The sequence below is a fragment of the Corythoichthys intestinalis genome, chromosome 15 (genome assembly GCF_030265065.1).
Source record: "Corythoichthys intestinalis isolate RoL2023-P3 chromosome 15, ASM3026506v1, whole genome shotgun sequence".
NCBI classification, from domain to species: Eukaryota; Metazoa; Chordata; class Actinopteri; order Syngnathiformes; family Syngnathidae; genus Corythoichthys; species Corythoichthys intestinalis.
The window spans coordinates 13,202,013-13,213,829 of NC_080409.1; the positions used below are offsets into that span (position 1 = coordinate 13,202,013).

Sequence of the window (11,817 nt, forward strand, 5' to 3'; positions counted from 1 at the left end):
TTCGTTTTATTTTTTCAGATTTTCGCTTTTGGAATTTTTGTATTTTTTCGCAGTTCTTGTTTTTTTTTTTTTCCAGTTTAATTGCTTTCAATTTTTCCACAGTTGTCCAGTTTATCACAGTTTTCAAATTTTTTTAACAATGGGGTTTTTTTTCGGATTTTTGACTTTTTTTTTGCAATTTTTCATGTTTGTCCTTTTTGCAATGTTACTCGTTTTTTTGCCATCCTCTTGTTTTTTGCTTTTGATAGGATTTTTTCGCCTGTCTTTTGTTTTTCCAGTGTCTGCATGTTTTTCACTTTCACCATTTCTGGCAATTTCCACATTTTTTTCAATTTAACTCACTGACTGCCAATGGCGGTGCTAAACGTCCAATCCAATCCACATTGGTTTGCTGCCACCCTCATGCACCAAATGGATTGGACGTCCACTACTGATAATTTTTTAAAAATGCTTTAAAAGAGTAAGAGCTACATGATTGGATATCCATCATCATAAATGGCAATTAAATAGTTTTACATTTTTTTTATTTTTTTATTAATACCGACATCGAGTCGAAAATTTTGTACAGTGACAACAGTAAAGGGGGTCCTCGAGTTACGACCAAGTTCCGTTCCAACACTGGCGATGTAACACCAATTGGATTACGCAAGTTCGCTAATTTTTAGGTCCGCTGATTTGACCACAGGAAAAAGAACGTCCGTTGAATTTAACGCAGTTTTTCTTTTAAGACTTAGCTTTCTTATTTAGGGACATAATATGAAAAAAAGGGGCAGAAAAAGGCAAACACACTCCCCTGTCTCAGCGCACAAAGACAGACAAGCACTTTGCATTAACGAAGCTGAAACTTATGGTGCTGGGGACTAAATGGCGGACGAAGCACAGGCCACTTAAAGTCAAAAAGTTGTAGGTCGAGGACATTAGGGGTGTGACGGTACACAAAAATCTCGGTTGGGTACGTACCTTGGTTTTGAGGTCACGGTTCGGTTAATTTTTGGTACAGTAAGAAAACAAAATGCAAAACATAAATGTGCCTGTTGTTTATTACACACCTTTGTGCTTTCAACAATAGGAACATTAGCCTATACAAAGCTAGAATTCTGCTCAAAAAGTAGCAGGTATTTAAAGATAATCCAAGAACTATTTGCCTTTCAGACCCCGCGTATTGGTCAGCTTTCTTTCTTTCTGAAAGGAAAAAAGTCCTGTGCGAAAGAGAAAAGCAATCCCAGTGACAAAGATTTTAACATGTATATTACAAATGAAACGCCGCAATGAATCTTTTTTTTTCTTATGAACAGTTTTCAAAAGCTTTATTGGTGGATTTTCTCAAGTTAAAGCGCCACACAAATACCTTTAATTGTGTAAGCAGGATCTGTGTATTATTCTTATTATTTAATTACAGGTGTTTTAGCGCATTTCAATTTATTTTATTTAAATGGGCTATCACTTATTTTATTATGTGGTTATATTTTACAAATGTGATGTAGTATTCATTTATATTGTCTATTTTATGTTGTATAACTTTAGTTCCTATGTGAATATTAGTTCCTCCTTATTTTGTTGTGGTAGGAGGGTTTTGTATTGAACACGGGGCCGTGTTGGTTATTATTATAGCAGAGAAGACAGCAGTAAATCAACAAATACAAGTCAACTGTGCCCCGATCTACCACTCATGAGATCTGATGGACTCAAAAAGTGGGTTACGATTGCATATTAGTTTGAAAATCGACCGGATCCAACGTATTTTTACACAAGTGACTTCCGGTCTGTCCGATCCTAGCTACCGGTAGTAGTATTGACGCAGGACGGTCGCATCTCGCGTCATAATAAACTTTGCCATTCTTTTCGCGTGGTGTTGAGCCGCTTCTGGGGCGCGTCTAACACGCGGCCGCATTGGGACTAGTGTGGATTGGCTGATTGACTTTAATGCCCGCGTTTCACTGCGTTCTCGCGGTGGCCACGTTGTCGCACCGTTGACGTTTCTGGGTTATACTGTCCTACCGTGTTGGTCCTCATTATAGTAGAGAAGACGGCGTAAATATAATCTGCACAAAGAAACTGTAACCCGATCGACTCACAGCCTCGAAAAGTAAGGGTTACATTACGTCAGAAACTAGTTCGGTACGCCTCCGTTCCGAACCGAGCACCACATACCGAAACGGTTCAATACAAATCCATGTACCGTTACACCCTTAGAGGACATCATAACCCGAGGACTCCCTGTACAATGAGGTGGAATGAAAAGGGGAAAAAAATTGCGGAAATGCCCCAACTCACCTCGCTTTCCGCAAAGTGCCGCTCGCCTTTTAAACACAAGGACGACCTCCGCAGCGTCTTCTCGTCTCCGTCGTCAAAAACTGAAAGAAAAAGCCAGGTCAAGCTGCGCCACAGCGACTCCATGGATGCCGGGGCGTGACGACGCTTACCGACGGTGTAGAGGCTGGCGTCTGTCAGCTTGCCGATGATGGCCTCACTGCACACTCCTTCATTTGTCTTGACCTCCACTGTGGAGCCCACCTGTTGGCGCAGCGCACGTACGGTTAATGGGCGGTCAGAGCGCTGTCACAACGACGGGGGCGCTTACCCTGAGGGGACCTTTGACCTGATCGTCGTGGACCACCTGGCTAGTACTCTCCCCTTTTAGAGTCACCTACAGGCAAACAAACAAACATAAAAATTTTAACTACTGGTTTTGTTGAACAGGAATATGCAAAAGTATGTAGAGTAGCCAAAACCTTTACTCAAGTAAAAGTAGCGTTACTTCAAAATAATATTATTCAAATAAAAGCCCAAAGTTCTCTAAATTAACTGTTAATATTATATTGTACAATAACCCATTACATTAAACAATTAAGCCAAGAAATACAAAAATAAATCATTGAATTCTGGCAAGAGAAAAAAAAAATACAGAAATGAAGCATCATTCGTCCAAAGCGCATGAGTACCCTTTAGTGGAGAAAATAGGTTCTAGTTTGAAAAGTTGAATTTGTGAATACAGTGGTACCTCGACATACGAACACCTCAACACACGATCCTTTCGACATCCGACGTAAAATTTGACTCGTAGATTGTCACGACATACGACGACATGCTCGAAATAACACAATTTACAACAGCGTCGCGATTTCATTGTTTTGCCCCAAGACGGCAGCATGCTGGATTTTCTTGTGAGAAATCAACATGGGTCTGACTCCCAAGACGGTTAGTGCAGGTGGTGAAAAAAAGGAAAAAGGTGATGCTTGCTTACCATTGAAATTAAGAAGGAGATGATAGAAAAAATATGAGCATGGTGTGAGTGTCAGTGTACTGGCTCGACAATACGGCTGGAATATGTCTACTGCGATCTCCAGGACGACTCTCATCAATATCATTGCAACATTGGCAAGGAAGTCGTCAGGTTTTTAATCATTTAAATCAGAACTTGTGCAACACAACACGGCTACTGTCCACCGTAGCCGATGCCAACAACAACAGAACATGGAAAGAGAACGTAAAACTCACTCTTCCGCACCCCTCTCACTCTCGCGTCAGTCACATGGTGCGTTCAAGAACAGCATGCAAAACACAACCGCCACATTAGAACCCGTTCCGTTACATTATTATTATCATTCCGATTTGTATTCATAATATAATGGTTTTGGTATGTGTAATTGCTATTTTTAATTGTAGCTGCAGTATTTATTAAGGATTTAGCATAGGTTTTTGGGCTGTGAAATGAATTCATTGAAGTATAAGGTATTCTTATGGAAAAATCCCGCTCGAAATACGACCATTTCGACTTACAAACCAAGTCCTGGAATGACTTAAATACGTATGTAGAGGTACCACTATTGTTGCTTCAGAGTTCCCATTATAAAATTAAAAGAATATCGCCAATTTTCTGTGGTTAATTTGTACCAAATAAAAACTGGGAGAAAGCGCTTTGGAGTCATGTTGAGCGTAGGCATGTGCCGGTATGAGATTTTGACGGTACGATAACCGTGAGCAAAAATACGGCGGTTTCACGGTATCACGGTATTGCAATTATAGCTCCAAAATGTGTTATTTTGAGATGTATGAGTTAAAAAAAAAAAAACTTTTTTCCATTGAACAGGATTTTTTTTTCCAGAACATAGTTGCAAATTGGAATATGAATGTATTGTTCAAATAAATAAATTATCAATTAAAAAAATATATTTTAAATAAAATTAAAATATAACGTAGACTATACCCACAGCTACAGCTCAAGTTGCTCAAGTTTAGAGCAAGAACAAAATAATTTCTATAAAAAAAAGGTAAAAACTCTTCTGATTAAAATTTTTAAAAATTTATACTGCATAATTTTTTGGGAGGATTGAAAAGCTCAAGTGAAGTTTCGCCATTTTTAGCCACTGTGTCAACTCTAGTCTACATGATGTCATGCCTTTGTGTTAGAAAGAACAAAGAATTCAAAAGTTAATAAGTTAGTTAAAAATGTATAAGTTAGTTAAAATGTAAATATTGTTGTGGAAAGGTTTCATCTAAAAAAGAAAAAAATCATTGGGAGTGAGACCTCTCCTTGATCCAGCGAACGTGGATTTGTGCTTAGGGCAAGATCATCTTTCCTCAATTAACGATCTTTGATGCTATGCCTTTTTTTCCCCTTCATTCAAGCGAGTCAAGCTTGTTTTCTCACTCTGCGGCTGTCACCCTCGACGAAGTTGCTCTCCCAGCTAAGCCTAGGCTAACATTAGTCTTTTATAAGCTTTTAGTTAGTTTGTATATCGAATTTCAAAGGAAAATGTGTGTTTTGTTTTTGGCGAACTTTTTCCATGGTGCTAATCTGTTTAGCTACTCACACATGGAAAAATACAATTGTACGTTTTAAATGTATTCCTTTTGTATATTCCACTTACCACGATTTGAGAGCTCAATAAATTGAAGAAAAGAACGCCTTATGTTTGGAGTATTTGTTTAGGGTTTGCTGGCTGTTTAGCCGATAGTCACTTTCACACACAGCAACAAACGCGAGGGGGTGAGCGCTTCCGCACCACGCCACTTCTGGCTGCATTTTTGACACATGAAAAATGGTGAACACCGTACTACGGTCTGACGGAAAATTTTAGTGGTTTTGAAACCGCGACGTTTTCACACCACGGTAAACCGTGAAACCAGTAACCGGCACAGGTCTAGTTGAGCGCAGCGCTTTATGTTGAATACTTAATTTTTTACAGTGCATCAAAGACGCCACATGATTGAACTAGCGTGATCTTAGAACAGAAAACTCTAATCTGATTGGTATAATGCAGTACTTCTCAAATGGTGGGGCGCCCCCCCCCAGGGGGGCGCAGAGCGATGCCAGGGGGGGCGCGAGTGACCTCGGGGAACATGCTTTTTTTTTTTTTTTTGCCGTACTAGAATAAAGTGTACTTGCACATCCACTCCGTGGGTGGCAGTGGCGCTCTCATTTACAAAGTGCGTGCAGTATTTTTGAAGTAAGCAAGAGCTCACGGAAGAGACTCATGCAGAGCTGGACTCACGCAGCTACCCGCTGTCTTCTTCGGTTCTCACGTGTCCGGCCGAGAAGTGCCGTTTTCGGCTTGGGATCGTCACGACCACCGCCCTCACCTACGGTTCTCCCTCGGCCGCCGAGAATGCGCTTTTTTCGGGCCGTTTGCCTTTGACTTTTAATATAGTGGGAAATGAGGAAAGACCACTGTTTACTGAGTCTAAAAATGATTATAGCGGAGAAGCCAAATCAGTTAAGATGCCACTTAAAGACATTAGACCTCAATCTCATTGATAAGCCGCTTGATTGTTTTTCAGCGAAAACGTGCCGAATATTGCCAATTGTCACAATCGTCCTGCTTTGTCAGTGTTATATCAGTAAACCAGTGAGCACTGTGGTGAATCAGCGAAAATAAAAACTTTCCTTCTGTCCAAAGACCTTTTTCCCCCCTTCTATTCAGTTTTGTTTTTTTTCGGTCAAATTTTTTGGCATGTTGTCCTGAAGAGTAAATGTTTCTAATCAATTTGAATTTGTTATTATTTACTGAGTTTATTACATTTTATTTTTCAGTATCAAATGGTCAAAAATGTACCTTGAGTGTATTTTTACAGTTTGGATGTGACTTTTTTTTAAAAATTTTTAACTTCAGGCAAATTGATGCGCGTTAAGTCTTTTCTGTTACAAGCAACACAATGTTAAAAAAGTTATACTTTATTATATGTTGATCTATGTTACTTTTTTTCTTTAATAGAAAAAAAAGGACACAATGTTAGGCTGAGGCGTACTTATAATAGTAATATAGACGAATGATACTATTTACAGTGGCGGCAGAGAGTTGGGGGGGCGCGAAACATTTACGTCTTCCTTGGGGGGGCGTAACAGAAAATAATTGAGAAGCACTGGTATAATGGATTAAATATGATTATTGTTGCGACACCTCATTGGTGAAACTGGTAGAGCTACTTTTGTCATCGCTGGCAAAAAAAAGTCAAATCTACTACGTAGAACAGGGGTCTCCGAACTTTTTCGTGTGAGGGCCACATAACGTTACGCTTCTCTGATGAGGGGCCGGGGTCAGTTTGTAAGAGAAAAAGTGTGACGATTGCAGGAGTGCCTAAATGTAAAAATGTATTGTTTTTCAGAAAGCCACAATCAAATAACCCTTTCTGGGTTCTTCACGGAACAAAAGTAAAAAAATAAAATAAAAATAATAATATAATATAATATAATAATAATAACACTATTAATTAAATAGATAATAACCAAATAACCCTCTCTGGGTTCTTTACAGAAAAAAAAAGCCAGGAAATAAATAACACTACTAAATCAAAATGCTCTCTGGTATTGTTCAGCGGGCCAGCCCAAATGTGGAGGCGGGCCAAGAGTAGGGTTTTGTCTTCACAAATCTACTCAACTAAAAAGTATGGTTTAGTAAAACTACTGTTAGAAGTACATCTTTCTCAAAAAGTTACTCAAGTAAATGTAATGGCGTAAATGTAACGCGTTACTACCCACCTCTGATCATTGGGGAACCTTTGGAATGAGTATCTAAAATAGGGCTGCTAAACTTAATCACTAATCGATTATCAAATGAAATGACGATTTCATTTTTTTCATATTTTTCAATTTTAAGATCATCATTTTTAGCTCTTCTTCGTGTAGTTTTCTATATATCTAGTAGTACACATACTATTTTAATGTACTTATGTATTCCTCCGATGCTTGATATAGATTTGTTTCATGTAAATTCAGGCATCTAGGTGTTAATCATTTCGAGAAACAGGCTACATTTACATGGACAAAATTTCCTTAAACCCATCATTTTGCGGATTAAAAATTAGCATCAGATGCACTGTTTTCATGGACACTGAAAATATTGCTCCAATCTGGACTTGCCCGTTTATTCATCACACTTTTGGTCGGAATGAGTTATTTTGACATATGCCGATTGACCAAATATCATCATCTACTTCTTCAGCTTTTTCTGACCAAATATACCGGAAATCAAAGTAGATGTCTTTCAACAATTTGAAGATCTTTTAATACTTCCAGCAGCATGTTCGTCTGGGATACAGACCAGTTTAGTCTTGCGCCTACCTAGTCTTCCGCTTGCGCTGCTTCTTCAAGCTTCCGGGAATAACAAACGCATGTAGTGACGTCACAGACATGCATGGTAAATAGGAGTGGGAACCTCACGATACGATACGCGATACAAAGCTCACGATAACGATGTGACGATATGGCGATACAACTATTATTTGCTTTACATTGCTCAGGAAATCAATCTAGGATATTCTACAAACAACTAATAAACAGAAAAACAAGCTTCTGCTGTGAATCGGAATGAGTTTATCACTAGCAGACGTCCAATCCATTTGAAATGGGAGGGTGGCAGCGAATGAACATTCGTTTATTCGCTGCCATCCCTCCCACTTCAAACAGATTGAACGTCTATGGCCGGTAGTGACAACTAATGCCAGGCAATGAGGTAATTTGGGGTCATTTAAGGTCATTTTCCTGTTGATTTTCAGTTATTTCCTGTTGATTTTGGGGTATTTTATGGGTGTCTTCCTATTTATTTTGAGTTACAGAACAGGAAGTGACCTGGGAATTACCCAAATGAATAGGCAGTGACTCAAACTCAAAAGGAAATGCCCTAAAATGAACTGCAAGTGACCTGTAAATGTCCTGATAATCAGACAGAATGACTGAATGCTCTGGTTTCGAATTTACGAATGTTCCTAGTCTAAATGGATTGGGTGTCGTGCATCGTCAATGCAGCCTTATAGTTAAATCTTCCACCATAATAGTGTCTCAGTTTGGTAGCAACCTGTTGGTTCCTTTTTATTTTTTATTTTATTCGACATTGACACCATTTTAAAACGATATCTCGCTTCTTAGCAGAAGCATATCGACAGCCTTTTGGGACACAAAGTATCACGATATATCACCATTTTGATATTTTGTCCCACCCCTAATGGTAAAGACTATTTGTTCCGAAATCTTGGAATAAAATGTTTTCATGCACGTAGATCAGATTATCAATCGACATAAACCTCCCCTCTTGTTCGAAATAGAATCTCGATCGGATTGGGTTAGAATATTCTGAATGAAGTGTGTTCGTGAAGCATTTTTTTTTATTGATATCAGGCTTTTAATGCGTATAAAAGTGTAAAAGATGTAGTCACTTACTAAAAATTGTACAAATCCTGTTTCAAGCCTCTTAATAGTGAATATTTGCTTATCTGAATTATTGAACTCATTGGCTGCCATTCATTCTTCTAGTCAAATTGAATTGGACGTCTAGCGCCATCGATGCTAGCGAATTAGTTATGAGCATGAAAAACAAAGAGTACTAGGATTTTTTTTCTATCAAGCCAAATAAAAAATTGATATGTCGTACACATCTGATGTTTTTGTATTTGTATTGGGATTTGTCTAGTCTTGTAGTCCAAGTATCGGGATATACGTGTATCAAGATGCACACTGTATCGTGACGTTGTTTGGAACAGCCAGCACTAACGTTCAGTTCGCTTCCACCAAAAATATGAAGCAGTAATGAACTTTCGCTGTCTTACCTTGACCTTGACCAGCCTCTTGACGATCTTGATCTTGGCCTCGCAGAAGGCCCCTCGGTACTTGGCGCTCACGTCAGTACCAACGGTCAGGTAGGCAGGCTCGTCAGCTGCCTGTAAAAACACCAAACCCACAAGTCTTGTGATCGCTTATATGACATTGGAGCAAAATTTTAAACACCCACCTTCATTTTGTTGTGCTTTTTTGAGGAAGTCCAGCGCCGGAGCTTTCCTGGATTGCTGAGATATGACAAGTGAATGTTAGCAGAGGCTGGATGGAGGAAACGCTTCTTGGTTATTACTTCTTGGTTATTAAAGACATGAAATAATAACGCAGGTGGATGCTGCCTTAAAGGAATACAATTTTAAAAAATATCCATGAAAAAAAGGAATATTCACTTTGTTACACCTTACTTTCTTTTAATAAAAAATATTGACTGTTCTTTTCCACTGATTTGTTTCATTAAAAAAGTAAAGGAACGTATTATGAGAATCTTTACTATTAACTAATTTGCCACCATTTACGACTTGCACGATCGCTCTCAACCCTCTCAGTCCAAATCGACTGGACGTTCATCACTGTCAATAGAAGTAAAATGGATTCAAAGGAAGTTGTCTTTGAAGACCATTAAGATTGCCAAAGTAGCCAGAGAAACAAACTCTCGACGACTCCCCTCCTCCTAGTTGGGTTAGAACAAACATGCCAGATTGAATTTTAGTTTTAATTAATTTTGTTTTAATGATAGTTTTTTTCTTCAGTCAACTCATTGGCTGCCATAGACGGGACTAGACGTTCAATTCAATCCATTTGAAATAGAGGAGTGATGGCGGCGGATAATTGAAGTAAGTTTGCTACTTTAATCTTCGGCTGCCATTGTCGTTCATTCGCCCCCCTTCCAGTCAAAACGGATTGGACGTCTATCCCCGTCAACGGCACTGAAACCAGAGCATTCCCAACGAGTCCTCTTTGTTTAAAAGAAATTGACATCCATCGTTGTCAATGGTGGGCAAGGAGTTAATTTTGGATCACTCTTGTTGATTTTAGGGTACTGACAGGTCACTTCCAAAACATTTTGGATCATTTCCTGAAAAACTATGCCACCTCGCTACATTAACATTGGCTACCATTGACGGTGCTAGACGTCTAATCCATTTAGACAGCGCTGGTTCATTCGCCCCTTCCGGTCAAAATGGATTCGACATCTATCCCCGTCCATGGTAGTAAAATGGAATAAAAGCTATCCGTCTTTGAAGAACTTAAAGATTAGCAAAGTCTCGAACTTGCCAACTTGAAACTGTTGAGTTTTTCCGGCAGTCCGACCCCCCTCCCCCTCTACTCGTAGTTGGGTCAGAACTAACATGTCAACTCGCCTTCACTTAAAAATGCCGCTAGCCGAGCCATTCTGCGCCCGGTTCGTTTGTGTTATCCGCTTCCGAACAGAGTAGGTCCCCTTCCCGCTCCGCCCTGTACTCCACCGTGAGTCACGTCGCCATGTCAGCTCAGCTAAGCGGCTAACTTTAGCTTTGTCCGTCTCTTCCCCTCTGGTGCAGTCCTTCCTCCCACTCTTTAACAGTTCTCCAACGACCCTCCAACGAGGGCAACGGACAGCGAACCCTTCACCGGGCGAACACGAAACGGACGGTCGGTCAACAAGAAGAACCTCAACCCGTTCGCTCTCCGGGTACCCAAAGCTAGCATGCTAAGTAGGCTAGCGAGCTAGTTTGACCGGAGCTTTAAAGCGTCTCGCTTTCGAGCGTTGGCTCGCAAGCGCACGAGGAACTTCACTTTTCACACCACGGCAGTGTTAAATGTGACATTTAACGAGAGTTTTTCGCTTTGAAATGAGATGTTTAGGGTTCGTCCGGCTGTTTGACAAAAGGCACGCACACACATTCACATTTCTTCCGAGCGAAAACAAGCCGCGGCTGCCATTCAATTGCTGGTGAGCGCGGCGAAAGCGGACATCTTCCGACACCGACGTGGCCTCCTCTTGTACCAGGGCAAGCGAACGACCCGGAGCGGGAGAACGGCGACACTTTTCGGGGTGCTAAATTAAGATGTTCTACTCACGTTCAACGAGGCGTCTCGCTTCCCTCTCGCCCGGGCTCGCAACGCGATCCGCGAACAACAAGCTGTTGAGTCCCGACCTGTGTTTCCCGTTAGCTCATTGGTAGACAGCGGTCCGCTGCTCGACAACGATTGGCTTCTGAATTCCTCCCTTTTTATTGGTCGTTACTGTTGCGCTTTTCTTGGTTGGCGGGTACGAACGTGGCGCCACAAGGGAAATGACGACAGTGGTTGAGGACGTCTCCGATAGGACGACGTTTAGGAAGGAAAGCGTGCCATTGGAGGGGTGTGAGGAGACGTGACATGATTGGTCAATCCGTCTTCCTTGTCTGAATGAAGCCACGCCCTGATACGTGCTCAACCTTTAGGACGCGCACAAATAGTAGACTGGACTGCTTGACTGAAAAGCGAATTCGAGGCAGTTTTGTTGTCTCCGACATATTCTCGTCTGAATAAAGATTTTACGGTAGTGAAATACACTATCTGGACTGGACTCGTTTGACTGAAAAGCAAATTGGAGGCGGTCCGACATATACCCCCGCAAATAAAACTACGGTGGTGAAATACACTATCTAGAGAAATTGTGTGGGGATGCTTTACCATTTCCTGTAGATTTTCACTCACTTCCTTTTATTTTTGGGGTATTTTTAGGTCAACTTGCACCAATGGCGCGAGACGTCCATTCCAGTTTGACTGGGCGAGGGCAATTG

At 40.6% G+C, this 11,817-nt stretch overlaps 1 protein-coding gene across 3 annotated transcripts in view; it reads right to left on the minus strand.

The window, feature by feature from the left end:
• Window positions 1-11,252, minus strand: part of arid4a (AT-rich interactive domain 4A) — a 39,952-nt gene extending 28,700 nt beyond the window's left edge. For 2 of the 3 annotated variants that reach the window (XM_057859598.1, XM_057859596.1), the window contains exons 1-6: window positions 11,111-11,252; window positions 9,225-9,279; window positions 9,043-9,153; window positions 2,582-2,647; window positions 2,424-2,514; window positions 2,275-2,354 (exon numbers count right to left, since the gene is read on the minus strand). In XM_057859598.1, coding sequence (XP_057715581.1) covers window positions 2,275-2,354; window positions 2,424-2,514; window positions 2,582-2,647; window positions 9,043-9,153; window positions 9,225-9,230 — 354 coding nt within the window. In that variant the 5' untranslated portion in view covers window positions 9,231-9,279; window positions 11,111-11,252. Of the gene's footprint in view, window positions 1-2,274; window positions 2,355-2,423; window positions 2,515-2,581; window positions 2,648-9,042; window positions 9,154-9,224; window positions 9,280-10,410; window positions 11,022-11,110 lie in introns of those variants that run through there. The other variant, XM_057859597.1, reaches the window with a different exon arrangement.
• Window positions 11,253-11,817: the final 565 nt, after the last annotated feature.